Genomic DNA, 13,863 nt, shown 5'->3' with positions numbered 1-13,863 from the left:
CCTCCCGCCTCCCCCGAACGCACCTGGACGCCAAATGTCGCCAGCCACCTGCTCCTCTGTGAGGAGAAACTGCCCTTTCTGCAGTTCCCCCCCCCCGGCTTTGCCTCCGTGAGCCGCAGGGCATTGCTTCGTCGGCCTGAGCACAGCGCGGCCTGCTCTGCCCGCCGAGAAAACCCCCGGGTGTGAGGCTTTCTGCAGTAAAAATGGAAACGTCCCTGGGCGAACTCCCTGACTTGCAAGTTTGATAAGGCGGTCGGAAGCAAAATCTGGGTAGCACGTGTTTTATTCTGCCGAGCAGTGGGAGATGTGACTGTGGCCCGTCTGTGCTGTTGTTTAGCGAAATCCTGTCCTTGGCTTCGCGTGGGTGTGTGTCCTCCGGTGGTGTCCTTAGAGGACAACGGTCATGTGGGCAGACTGACGGGGTCTGCCCTAGAAACTCCTGCCAATTTAGTACTGTTGTTTCAGGGTGCAACACGTTTTAAAAATGATGCTTTCAAGCTAGCTGACGTCCTAGCACAGTTTATCACACTAGTTTGTTCTTAGTGTAGCTTATTTGCCAAGAGAACTGTTGATGTAGCTCCTGTAGCCTCGTATGTATATAAGTATGTGAATATATGCCGATAGAACTAGAACACGAAGTCATTTTCAGTGCAGACAGGAGGAGCCGAGTGATGAGATCAGCAGTGGGAGGAGCATGCTGTTGAAGTAGATGACTGATCTTTAAAATTTAACTTTGATAAAGTGACGCTGGTGCTCTGTTCTAGTGAAGGGAACAAAATACTCCCTTGGAGGACTATGATCCAGCACATGTGAAATCTTCTGTTTGTAACTTTGGCTAACAACAGCTGGTGCAGAGAGTGAGGATTCCAATGCTGCTAATATTTTAAGTAAACAAGGCAGGGGCTTGACACGGGGGTTGGTGAAGAAGCATTCCCAAGTTAGAGGTATGCCTGTGCTTGATTATTAGTTGTGGCGTTAAGGAAGGCAGAGAACTTTTGGCAAACACAGTCTACTGGCATCCTTCGCTTGCTATTGAAATACTTCCCTGAAGAAGGAAATGTGGGAGCTGTTTTCTGACAGGCCCACAGGCATTTAGGGCAGAAATTAAGCGTATAGCGCAAAATTGAAATGAGAACCTTCGCAGACAGCATCATTTTCAGAAAGAATGTTGTCTCTTATTCTATCAGGCTGTGAAAAACTGTTACTAAGTGGGCCAAGGATAGAGTTAAAATTGTAGGAAGATGTAGTGCCTTTTGGTGCTGTGACTCAGATTATCTTTGTGATCTCCAGGGTTAGTGTCACTACGTCCTTTTTCTGAACGAAAGATCTGATAGGGACCGAGAAGGTTCTTACGTTATTATGGCTGAGTATTACGCCCACTGTAATGAGCACGCTTCTGGTCTGTGATGACTAGTTGATCGTTTATTTTTGTAGGTAAGCAACATTTGGCATTAATGTGCAAGAAAACAACAAAATGTAAAATCATTGCATGTTTTCCTAGGTCATGGTGAGGACTAAGTCAATGAAAAAATGGAGTGTTCTTAAGGTAAATGCAAGACTGAAGTACAAGGGATGTTTTAAAGTTGAAGAGCAGGCAGCGTGAGAGGTGTCATTACAGTAGTAACCACAGCAACAGTTACAGTTAGTTAAAGTTGTGAATAAATTTTGAGTGCATTTTTTTTGAAAACGGAAGGGGCCTGGTTTTTGTTGCTTTAGACTTCAAAGATTAAAGTTATAGGCTTCTTTTTCACTAATGTAGCAGGTACTTGTTCAGTCATAGCATAAATAAAATACCTCATTAAAAGTAATAGTAAGAATTATTCCCTTGCTGATCAACTGAGAAGAGAAGAAATGTGAGGGAGAAGGAGGCAATGGAACTAGGTATTTTATTTCAACAGTGTGTTCTTCATATGTGTAGGCAAGGGTCCAAGAAATGAGAGGCAGTAAAAGGATGGAAGCAGTGAGAAGTCTGCTGGTTATTTTCAAATTATATGAAAGTAGGAAGAGAAGAAAGAGATATGAGGAGGGAGTGCTGCGTAGCTGGGGAAGGAGAGACAGTTTCCCTGAGTGTTGTTGAATTCTTGAAATGTAGCTTGGTTTTATACCTAAACTTTGTATTTTGTGAGGTTTTTAGTGATAACACCCCTCTCCTCCGCCGATACGCAGTGTAGGCAACTGTATAGCCCAGAATACACAGACTCTAGGGATAAAACGTGAAAAGAAACGGGTTCATAGCTACTTCACTGAAGATAATGACAGAATTGAGATTGAGATACTTTTTGCTTCTTGCTCAAGTTATGTATTCTTGAAATTACAATTCTAGTTTTGTTATTCAATGAAAGTGAGGTGACATTATGAAAGAGGTAGGTCCTTGATTAAACAGTGGCTCTTGCAGTGTGATTCTGACCTCAGTGTCAGCAGATGGTTTGCTTTTCAGCTACTGCACAGTAACACCAATCTTCAAACCTTGGGACAATAATCACATGCTTTTGTTAACTTGTCTTGCCAGATACCCAGACTGAGGTGTGCCTTTTACCGTCTTGGAACTGAAGCGCTATGGAGCAGTACACAGCGAACAGTAACAGTTCCACAGAGCAGATTGTGGTGCAGGCTGGACAGATTCAGCAGCAGGTATGGAAGGTGATAAGGGGTGAGCTGGCATTGCCAGCACTGAGTTGCAAATCTATTTGTACTTCTCAGTTTCCCAGAACCAGCAAGATGCTTCATGATACTGTTTATATATATAGTGTTTACCTGACTTCTGTCACCTGATCAGTGGTTAGTGATCTGACTTGACTTGAAGTCTGAGTAAATATGTTTTATAAAAATACTTATTATAAAATTAAATTTAAAAAATTGCAGGTATACAAGTTACCAAATTTCAGTGTAGTAGGGAGTTTGCAAACTGGCAGTGACATGAGGGAAGTAACAAATCCTCTCTGAAAGTGGTGGAAACAGAATATTAATCCAAATAGTCACACAAGGAGCGATGTAGATTACCCCCAAAATTGAAACAGGTTTTGTTCAAGCCCATAGAGGCTTTCTTCAGCTTTCTCAAAAGATTTATTGAGATCCTTTGTTTTAGAAATACAGGTAGATCAAAATGAACACACAGTACAAGAATTGCAACAAAATGTGTAGCTTTGGATAAATTAATCCATTCTAGAAAGAAATTTCTAGTTCGTGTTATAATGTGCAGATGAGTAGGGCTGGGGTTTCTTTAAGGGCTTTTAGATTTTTGCTGTTGTTAAGCTTCACCCATTCGGATCTAGTAATGCATTTTCAGATGAGCTGTGCTGCTGCTGAATTTTTGTTGCATCTTATGTTTGTTCTAGCTCAAGGCAAGAGGAGTTTCTTAGTTTGTCATGCAAATGAATGAGCCACTGGATGATGTTTTCAGTGAGATAGGCTTTGCTTTGTCATCAGCCTGTCGAGCGTTTGGTAGTGGGCACCACCTTCTTCCACTGAATTCAGCTGAAGTTGACTTTTTCAGTAAGAACAAGATTGTACTTGAGGTTAAAAAATTATATATGAAGAATTATCAAAAATACCCACTTCCAGCAGATTACCAAAGATATATTTGGTTTTATTGACACTTTATAGGTAAAAAGGAGGTGAAACATATCTTGGCTTGTTCCATTTTTAGTATGTGCTCTTAAAGCCTGTGTTGTATTTGACATGAAACGTTTTTCTAAAACAATTTTTTAACAGGTCTGTTGTAGTACAGCTTTTAGTAGAGAGATGTCCTTCGTCTCCCAAATGCTAACACAGTTAACACAGGTTATTTTGGGAGTCTTACTAAAGAGGCTAAAGATAGAAAAGGCTTTTAGATTTAACTGCTCTTGCAACCTCTCAAGATTGTCCTTCAAGGTCAGTGGTGGGAATACCTTGATGCAGGGGTGACACAGATGAAGCTTAGACTGTAGTCATCTGTGCTGCTGTTCTGTGCAGAAAGGAATTTATGGCCTTTATTGTAACTAACAAGCCTGACAAAAATCTGGAACCCCTTCACAGTGAGAAACATGGGCAATGAAAGGAGACGTGAAGCAGAAAGGTAGCAGTCTAAAACACTGAGGCAAAAACTTTAAATTCTGCAAAATAATCTTCTCACGTTCTTTGTAAATGATTTCTGTTTGGGATATCGAAGCCTGTTAGTACCATATGCAGTTTTGTTATTCCGTTCTTAGGTTTGCTAAGCATATTCACATTCCTTATGTTCCAAGAGCAGTGTGTATGAAGTTTAAATTCGCCCTCTTCCAGCAAAGTGTCGTTGTCTCTTGTCAGAGCTGTGCATTTCCATGTTTCAAGCTATTCCTGTTCCTATTCCCAGCAGCAGGGTGGTGTCACTGCTGTCCAGTTGCAGACTGAGGCCCAGGTGGCATCCGCCTCAGGCCAGCAAGTCCAGACCCTCCAGGTAGTGGTGATCTCTCTTAATTGTGTTTGTGAGCACTGCATGACTCTCACCATCGCCACATATCTAATGCTGTGTTTTTTCCAGGGTTTGAAATAGGAACAGGAAAATTTGTTAGCAGTAGTAGCTCTGCTTTATGCTAGTTGTAAGGTTTTCCGTGAAGGTTAGAGCTTTTCATTGGATCTGAGGTGCATGCCAGAAACCCTAACACATTCATGAGTTGCTGCTGCTGCATTTCTGAAAGTGAATAGTGGTTGAAATGGGACTTAAAAGGAAAAAACTCCAAGATGATGAAGTAACAGTCAAGAGAGATAACCCAAAGATTTCCTGTAGTTTCAAGGAGATGAGATTTCTGATATCCACTGTGAGTAGTTCTGTGTCTTCTATGAGAAAGAAAGACATAGAGGTGGTGGATGACCTGCCAGCTTGAAGAGTGAAACTCTCTCACCTGTGATTAAAAAGGGCACCTGGGGACCATATTGGCCTGTGTGGGACTGAAAGATCCAATTTCTTACTTAAGTGTGAACAACACAAGGAAACCCAGAAGAAGTATGCATCCTAACAGGAAATACATCCCAAATTGGAAAGAAATGCAAGGTTATTTCACACCCTGATTTGTTTCAATGTGAAGTATTTTCTGTCTTGCCAACTTTGTTTCATTAGCTCATGTAGGAGGCTTTTAAAGGAGTTGATAAACCCTGGATGGCTGTTTAGTAGTGCATTGTTCACTGAGTATTTTGGGTTTGTTTGGTTTTATAATTCTTCAGAGGAGGAGAGTTCCAAGAGGCTAGAATGGTCTTGCCAGGTGTAAATTTGAACACAGCATTTTTTATGTTCAGAGTTAAAATCCGGAAAGCTGGCTGACTTGAATTGCTTGGGTCACTGTGGTCTCCTGGTCATCGTTGTGTGTCCTGCCCTGCCCCTCCCCCCCCTTTTTTTTTTTTGCTTGCTCTAACATATTAACAAGAATCCTGGAATGTATATTTTTTCTGTTTGCTTATTGGATATTGTACTGCTGACTGTGCTTCTCTGTGGCTGACACGAGCATGCTTATCTCTCTCTGTTGCAATTCAAAAAACAAGTACTACCGATTTTTGCTCGTATGCAATAGTTACAAAGTTGAGGAACAGAACAGTGTCGCAAGGTCACCTGTAAAGTCACAATATTCTATGTAGGGTGTTGATCACTGAGGTGCAACTGTGGTTGCTTCCATGGATGTGTTTGCATATAATTATCTAATGTATTTGAACTGTGCGAAGTGAAGGGTTTTTTAGGTAGTTGAGTATGTGCTTTCATATGATGCTTTTCATCATCTGTACTGATGTTTAGCTTGATATTCTACGCTGGTTGAAGAGCGAACATTTGCTATCGCATAGTCTTGAAATTTACAGGTAGAAAACCCCAGAACTCAATGAGTTTTTAATCATGTTGTGTTGCTCTTGTTTCTAAACCACTCAGAGCGTGGTAAAGAGTGATCGATTACCTGGTCCATAACACTCATTTCGCATTTAAGCTGTGGAGGTACAGTATTTTCAAATACATATTTTGAGGAGTTTGGGGATTTAGTGGGTGAGGGTGTTTAAACAGACAGATTTTCTCCCTGCTTTTCTTTTCCTTGGCCTTTTTCCTAGTGACCAGAGACATACCTGGTCCAAGAGTCCAGAGACTCTTACGCCAAATTTCTAAGTCCACTGTAAGCCTTGTTGGGCCAAGAAGTGGCTGTGGCTCCTTTTCTTTCACTCGTCCTTACTGAACTACATTTTGTGGTGTTACGTTTATAATTTCACTTAGAGAATCTTTTCACAGTTATTAAGAACATTGCATGCTGTATATCGGTTAGGAAATGGGAATGTTGTAAGCATGTAATTGGAGAGAGTTGAAGCTACCTCAGATTCTCTCTGTGAGAATAGCTTATTTAGAGCTTTTTCTTATTAGAAACCCCAATTAAAGATTAGTAATAGTGATGTGGATAATGAAGTTTCTTTTATTGCACTTTGCTCTTGGGCTGTGCATGAAGATAGTTATTGTCTCTGGAAAATTTAGCTGTGCTTTTCATGCTTTATTGCAATTAGACTTGGAAGTTTTGGTTAGACTGCAGCAGAAAAAGATAATTTACTAAATCCAGTAGCACATCATGGAAAAATTTTTAGAAACTAAAGATACTTGATGCAGATTTGAACCCAGGTTAGTGACCGTTGCTCAGGTTCTCTGGTCACGGCATTAAAATAGGTAAGCATTTAGCCTCATGTGGTAGCCACTTCAGGTTCTGGCTTTGCGTCACCAGACTTTTTCATTGTTCTGTTTGTTTTTTCTCCCATTTCCTAGGTCCAGGGTCAACCACTGATGGTACAAGTAAGCGGGGGCCAGCTGATCACATCGACTGGCCAGCCCATCATGGTGCAGGCTGTGCCTGGGGGTCAGGGCCAGACAATCATGCAGGTCCCGGTTTCTGGAACACAGGGACTGCAGCAGGTGAGATAACCCTAATTTTATTTAAGATAAATTGCAGAGAATGAACTGTGATGTTCTTACTTTGTCAGATAGTACATTTGCCTCAGCGCTCTTAAAATAAACTGGGCAAAGATGGTTGTTCTCCAGCTATGGATCTGGCAGTGAGCTGCGTGTTAAGAATGCAGTGAAAATTCTTTGTGTATTTGATTTTTGTATTTTAATGGGATGGTGCAAACCTTTTAAATGAAGCCCATTAAAATACAGCTGGAGTTGGTTTGGGTTTTTTGGTTTGCAGTTTTTTATTTTTATTTTAACTGGCCCTTGCGGTATAGTTGGTGATCTGGTGCCTACTCAATTTATGGCTCAGAAAGAGGATATTTTTTTTGAAATTTATTTAAGAAGGCTTCTTGAAAGTCACTCTTGTGCTTGAGTTCATCTAATATGTGATGGCTGAAGGTGAATTTAAACAGTTCCATTGCACAGAAGGTAATACTATAGAAGATGGATTTTATTAGAAGCAGGTATTTTGAAATACTTGTCTAAAAGACAGTTTTTAAATTGAAACAGGTGCTCGAAGTGTGTTTTTCAAAAGCAAAGGGAAGAACTGTAACAGTGGCATAATGAAAGCGTTCTAGTGATTTGAGAATGGGATTTAGGAATCAAGTTCAGCACAGTCCAGGAAGGCATATGATGTCTCGGTGTTTTGAGAGGTTTATTTAAAATTTCTTTTGTTGAATAACAATATATTTTGTGATAGGTTCTTTACAGTCTGGTTTTTGGAGGAAAATCCGTAACTGGCCTTTTAAGCACAAGCTTTGAACCATATTCCAGTTCCTGGTTTTTAATCTAAGAAATGTTCCACGTTGGTGGAAAGACTTCTCTGCAAAGCTGAAGAGAACTTTTATATATGTCCAGGAGTACTTCTGTCTGCTGGATAATTAACACTCTACAGATATCTTAAATCTTAGTCCTCTTTTTTTCTTTCATCTGAGTATTATTACTCCTAGTTTCATGTGAATAATTTATTTCTTTTGACCATTTTATTGTGTAAGCAGTGGAGAACTGCGAGGGCATAATGACACCAGCATGGTATATTTCCTCTATTCTGTATGGTTGTGACTGCTGTGTCACAGGGAGGAATAAATTAAAACTCTTCATTTTAAAATGGAACAAGAGAAGAATCAGTGCTTTCATTTTCTTTGCAACGGTAAATCATCCTCAGAGATGATTTGGTATTGCTGTGGCCAAGGAGGGAGAAATAAGAGGCATAGTTAATGTTCCTTTCTGACTCTTTCTTCCACAGATTCAGTTGGTCCAGCCAGGTCAGATTCAGATTCAAGGTGGGCAGGCTGTGCAGGTACAGGGGCAGCAGGGCCAGACCCAGCAGATCATTATACAGCAGCCACAGACTGCAGTTACTGCTGGCCAGACACAGGTAACTGCACCAGCATGAAAGGGTTTTCTTGAGAGAAACAGGAAGAGAAACTTGAAAAATGACTTAACGTGTGGTTAAGGGAAAAAAAAAAAAAAGAGGAATTATTAATACTGAGGAGAACTTGAGAATGAATTTCATATTTTTGTAGTGATTTCATACGTAACTCTGGGGCAGAGTAAATAGATTGCATGTTTTTATCCATTGTGTTTCTGTATTTTTATTGGTTCATGGTTGTTTTTGTCTATTTGTTGAAATTTGAAAACATGAAGTATTGCTAATTTCATACTTGCGCCATTTTGTGAAGTAGTCTAGTCATACCTGGGCTTTCTGCTGATTCTTTTGATTAGGACCAAAATTAAATGTCTGAGCAGACTATTTCTTCCTTTAACATATTCATAGTGAGATGGGAAGCCTAGTACTTGTTTCTTTCGATATTAAATACTGCACTGTTAGAAATACGTGTTTTCAGTATTTTATCCACAGTTTGGTTGGTTTGTGCTCCATCCTATTTCTTGATGCTGGTAATAAAGCAAAAGAAATAGATGCCAGAAACACCTTAAGCACCATGTGTTAATTCAGGAATTGTAAAACTTGAAAAATATGCAACTTGTAAAGTTACTGTGTTCTTTGTTTTGTTTAGACCCAGCAACAAATAGCAGTTCAAGGACAACAGGTAGCACAAGCAGCTGAAGGCCAGACCATAGTCTATCAGCCAGTTAATGCTGATGGAACCATACTCCAACAAGGTATGCGCTTTGGTGTGTAAAGAATCAGGACTTCTCAATATCTCTTCGATAGGTTTTTGTTGCCTTGTAATTACTGTCTAAGAAAACATTGAGTTGCAATGCTATCGGCATAGTGAATGGAAGAAGATATGTTTATATTGTCATACAGGAACTCAGTCTGAGGTTCTTTCCCCAGAAAAATAAAAACTGGCACTTTTCTTTGGCAAGGACTCTTAGAATAAAAACACTTAAGTTTGCTTCTACACATCAGAGTATGTGATGTCTTATCTGAGACTGGGATTACTGTGCAGATACAAGTGTAAAATACAGGAAGTATGAGGACGAGGTGATGGAATTTAGTTTATAACTTGCAATGCTTTTCTAAATTTTTTTGCATGTTATGGAAGGATGAATGAGTAAAAAACAGAAGCGGGACTAATGGTGTTCCCTTCTTTTTGTGTGCATGTTTTTGGTTTGTTTTTTTTTTTTCTTTTGTGTTTTGTTTTCTTAAAGTCACAGTCCCTGTTACAGGCATGATCACCATTCCAGCAGCCAGTTTGGCTGGAGCGCAAATTGTCCAAACGGGAGCCAACACCAATACAACCAGTAGTGGACAAGGGACTGTCACAGTGACGCTGCCAGTTGCTGGAAATGTTGTCAATTCAGGTGGAATGGTTATGGTATGTATTTAACTTCCCAATGATATTTTTAAAGGTTGAGGTTTAAGATGTCTGTACACAACCTGTATTCTGAGATTTGTGTCACCTTAATATGGTCGGTCTTCTCTGTAGCTACGATTAGTTTCAAGTTTAAACAATACAAGTTTTCAGTTTTAATGGCCTGTGTCCTGTTGTGATGTACGTATTCTGTACTTTCTCTCCCACCCTGCAGATTGAGTTGAGAAATCTAGAAGCTAAAATTCAAAATAAGCTGTTAACTGATAAGCAAAGGTTTAAAAAGATTGAATCAACTATTTTTTTTTCTTGAGGATCCCTTAGTATTTGTTTCTCTGATTCATAACAGGGCTTTTTCTGCCAATTCTTATTTCTTTGTAGTGTGATGCCTTTTAACTTGAATTTTATTGTTTGTCCCCACTAGATGTCAGCAGCTCTACAAGTAATACTTGCTTAAGAAATGCTCTGAAATTATCATATAAATTAAATAAGTGATAACAAAAAAGAAAGGGAAGCAATGGGCATGTCCTGTATGCTTAATTGTACAAGAAGCAGTAACATGGTCATAGAATTATATATGGTATTGAAATTTTACCATAATCAGAAAAAAAATGAAGCACGACTGATATGTAATTGATTTGTTTAAATTTGTTCTGCAGTTTGAGAACAACTTTCAATTTAAGGATGTGCATTATCTGAACAAAAACCAAACACTTCACATTTTAACATTTTTTTAATTACTTTTTTTTGCATTCATTTTCTGTTTTGAGCTACAAGTACTGAAAATACATTCTCTGTACAGATGGTACCTGGAGCTGGATCAGTACCGGCTATCCAGAGAATACCTTTGCCTGGAGCAGAAATGCTGGAGGAGGAGCCCCTCTATGTAAATGCCAAACAGTATCACCGGATCCTGAAAAGGAGGCAGGCACGTGCTAAGCTTGAAGCAGAGGGAAAAATTCCCAAAGAAAGAAGGGTGAGAATATAACTCAGATCTAATATGCAGTTGATCTATGAGAAAGGCACAGAAAAGCACCTGTGCTGGAAAATGAGGACTAGAATCTGAAAGTGTTCTTCCATTTGGGTTTTTTTTATTTTTATTTTTTTGTTCATAAGCTACACCAGAGTAATTTTTTTACATCTCTTGGTGGCAGTCCTGCTTCCTTTGCGTGCTTTTAATTGTTGAATATGTATGTAGCTGTATTGCAAATGGGCATTTACTGTAAACACTTTATCTTCGGGGAAGGGGGAAGGACGTGGACTGGGTAGGCTTTTCTAGCTGTCAGGAAATTCCCTGACTGGAAGTACTGAACTGGAAATAGTAGGCTGGTCTCTCATTACACCCTTTGTATTGTCACAGAAATACTTGCATGAATCTCGGCATCGTCATGCCATGGCCAGGAAGCGGGGAGAAGGTGGACGTTTCTTCTCACCAAAGGAAAAAGACAGCCCTCATATGCAGGTGAGTAAAATTTTGTCTGTTTTTTGCACAACTGCCACTTTTGGTTCTTCAGAATACACTTAAGAGGTGTCTTTGTACTGTTTTGTTTGTTGTTTTTTGGGCTAGGCTGCTCACCTTTGTCCCTTTCTGCCTCTGAATTTGTTTCAGGCATTGTAAAGAAACCTTCTGTCTCACTTTTTGTAGACAGCAAGTATCTATTTGACTTGAGTAATTTTGCTAGAAATATACTCCCTTTTGTTTTATAAACAGAGAACGCTTGTATTTTTTTGTCCTAAGAAATAGTCTTTGCAGTCTTTCTGGTTGCATACTAGAAGTATGGTTTTTTTAAGACATGAATTAAAGTTACAGACATCTTATCTTACATCTGATGGAAAATTAAAAAATGTGAATATCTGATTCTTAGCTGCATATTGATTTACATAAAAAGTAAAAGACATGTTTTCAAAGGAAGGGACACAATAGAGTAGAACTAGGAAATACTGTTGTTGATTAGTGCTTTAAAGCAGTCTTGTGGCTTTAGTGGAGTGTAATCCTTCCCAAATACTAGACTAGGTCTTCCTTATTACCAGAAACGTCACATTACTAGCGACTATTAAGATTTATATATCCCATTTTCTTATACCGATCTCTAAACCCCAGGGAAAATATGACATGTTTAGGGATCAAGGGGGCAGGAATATCTCCTCTTGATAGTTGTGCGTGATTCTCTATGTTGTTATGGAAAAAATGTTGAAGTTACGACCTGGTATTTATTTTCTACCTGTAGGATCCAACTCAGGCCAATGAAGAAGCAATGACACAGATGATCAGAGTCTCCTAACTGCTGCTTAAAGGAAAAAAAACCAACTGAATGGAATTCCCGTCCCTTCTGCAAGTCTGTCCTACCTTCCCAGTGTATCAAGCAAGTCTTTCAATGGGACAATCGCCATATCACAGCCTATCCTTTTCTACAGAACGAGCACCACGTTTTCAGTACGTGGTTGAGATTTTAACTGCAGTTGACTCAACAAATGGAAACTTAACGACTTTCTTGGTATACTCTTCTGATCCAGCGCAGGGATTTCAGAGTCTGACTGCTCATGCCTTTTTCTTTTTCTTTTAAACATCTCTTGCATTAAGATTGGCTGTGGGTGAGACTGTGCCCCTGACTCGGTGATCAGCAATAACTCCGGCATGCTGAAGCAGGGCCAGCAAAGACCTCTTGGAATTACGGCCCTTCTGTACAGAGACATAATCCAGTTTATAGCAACCAGCACTGACTTGGCTACACCACAGTACTTTGTTTTCCCAGCAGAGACTTGTTATTTACATGCACTCCTTACACCTTTGGACTTTATTGTCAACTGAACTCTTCCCTGTTGTTGCATCTGCACTTCTGAAACTGGCAGAAACTGAAGGGGATTCTTTTAAGTTCCACCTTGTAAAATATGTAAACAGCAAGCTCTTCTCTGGGAAAAGTTCAGCCATCCAGTCACAATGATAGAAATACTTCAGGATGATTACAGGACTTGATATATTGCATATCCGTTCCAAGAAGTAAGAGGGGAGAGGGTGATGTGGGAGTAGGGATTTAAGTAGTAAAAGCAATCTCTGGGTGGTTTTTGGTATGTTTATTGCTGGTAGTTGTTGCTTTGGAAGAAAAGTGGATGCTAGTATAAAAAGGACTAAAACTTCTAAGTGAGTCTCTTCCAAAGGATTTTGGTTTTGTTTTTTTAATCTTCCTTCTAACCTGCCAGTCCAGTGCATGGTTCCTCCAGAAGACACAAAATCTGCAAGCTCAGAGTGATAGCACTTGACCATCTTTGTGATGGTGTTTCTTGATGTCTGTTCTAAACCAGTTCTACAATTCTCTCATTCTACACAGAGTGAGGGATTGTTTCATGACAGCAGAGGCATAGGGCAACTCAACTTAGCTCATCCTGATGTAGCTGAAGGACTGTTAAAACAAATGAAGGCAGATATTGATGAACCTTTCAGGCTCTTTATAGACTATCCTCTTTAAATAATAGAAAAAAAAGTGGCACTTAATGGAAGAGGACTACTTATATTTAAAAAAAATGATTTTTTCATGACCTGTAGCTGGCTTCTGGCTGAGTATCTCGACAAAACATATCTTTATTGTTAATTCTGTAGCTCATCACAGATTTTAAGCTTGCTCCATTCTTACTAATTTGAAATTTGGTGATGGAAGTTGTAGTTCATAAGCATTTTAACAGTTGATGCTTCCATCTTTCCATGCCCGTCTTGTCCCATCTTCAATAAGTTTTACAGGCTCTCTAGGTATCACCTGCATGCTGTGGTCCCATCTCTTCCAATTTTTGTGTTCTGTAAAACCGTAAAACTGCATCACGGCAGTTAGGTGTGGGATTGGAAATGTAGCCAGACATTGTCATTGAGGGAGGTGATAACAAACCTGAAGAGGTGAAGTAGCAGGTGAGGTGTTTTTGAGGAAAGCATGCAAGGACAGGTTTAAATTCAGTGAACTCTGTTTTCAAGTGACAAAAAAACTCGAAACTTGGAAAAATATAACCTGTCTTATCTCTCTTACGTTTTTCCTATTTACTGAAAGCTAATGACTAAATGCAAAATGGAGGACAAATTAGCAAGTTGCAGAGACTGGGAGGGTACAAAAAGACAGAGCCTTGAAAACTCTTACTTACTTTGGATAAAAGAGTACGCATGCTAGACCTAAGAGAGGATGGGAA

At 39.6% G+C, this 13,863-nt stretch overlaps 1 protein-coding gene across 6 annotated transcripts; it reads left to right on the top strand.

Moving 5' to 3' along the window:
* Positions 1-2,504: 2,504 nt before the first annotated feature.
* Positions 2,505-12,421, top strand: NFYA (nuclear transcription factor Y, alpha). Of its 6 annotated transcripts, none has more exons than XM_009888248.1 (9): positions 2,553-2,631; positions 4,334-4,417; positions 6,737-6,883; positions 8,166-8,297; positions 8,938-9,043; positions 9,536-9,702; positions 10,499-10,672; positions 11,057-11,158; positions 11,925-12,421. In XM_009888248.1, exons 1-9 carry the CDS (start codon positions 2,557-2,559, stop codon positions 11,976-11,978), a joined length of 1,041 nt encoding a protein of 346 aa, XP_009886550.1. In that variant the 5' UTR covers positions 2,553-2,556; the 3' UTR covers positions 11,979-12,421. The 6 variants fall into 6 exon arrangements, with proteins under 6 accessions (XP_009886553.1, XP_009886554.1, XP_009886550.1 ...); XM_009888247.1 differs by having other exon boundaries at positions 2,557-2,631; positions 4,331-4,417; XM_009888250.1 differs by lacking the exon at positions 4,334-4,417 and having other exon boundaries at positions 2,557-2,631; positions 9,554-9,702.
* The last annotated feature ends 1,442 nt before the right edge of the window (positions 12,422-13,863 follow it).

The sequence above is a fragment of the Charadrius vociferus genome, unplaced genomic scaffold (assembly GCF_000708025.1).
Source record: "Charadrius vociferus isolate BGI_N301 unplaced genomic scaffold, ASM70802v2 scaffold266, whole genome shotgun sequence".
Lineage (NCBI taxonomy): Eukaryota > Metazoa > Chordata > Aves > Charadriiformes > Charadriidae > Charadrius > Charadrius vociferus.
This window is presented reverse-complemented; position numbering and strand designations above follow the sequence as displayed.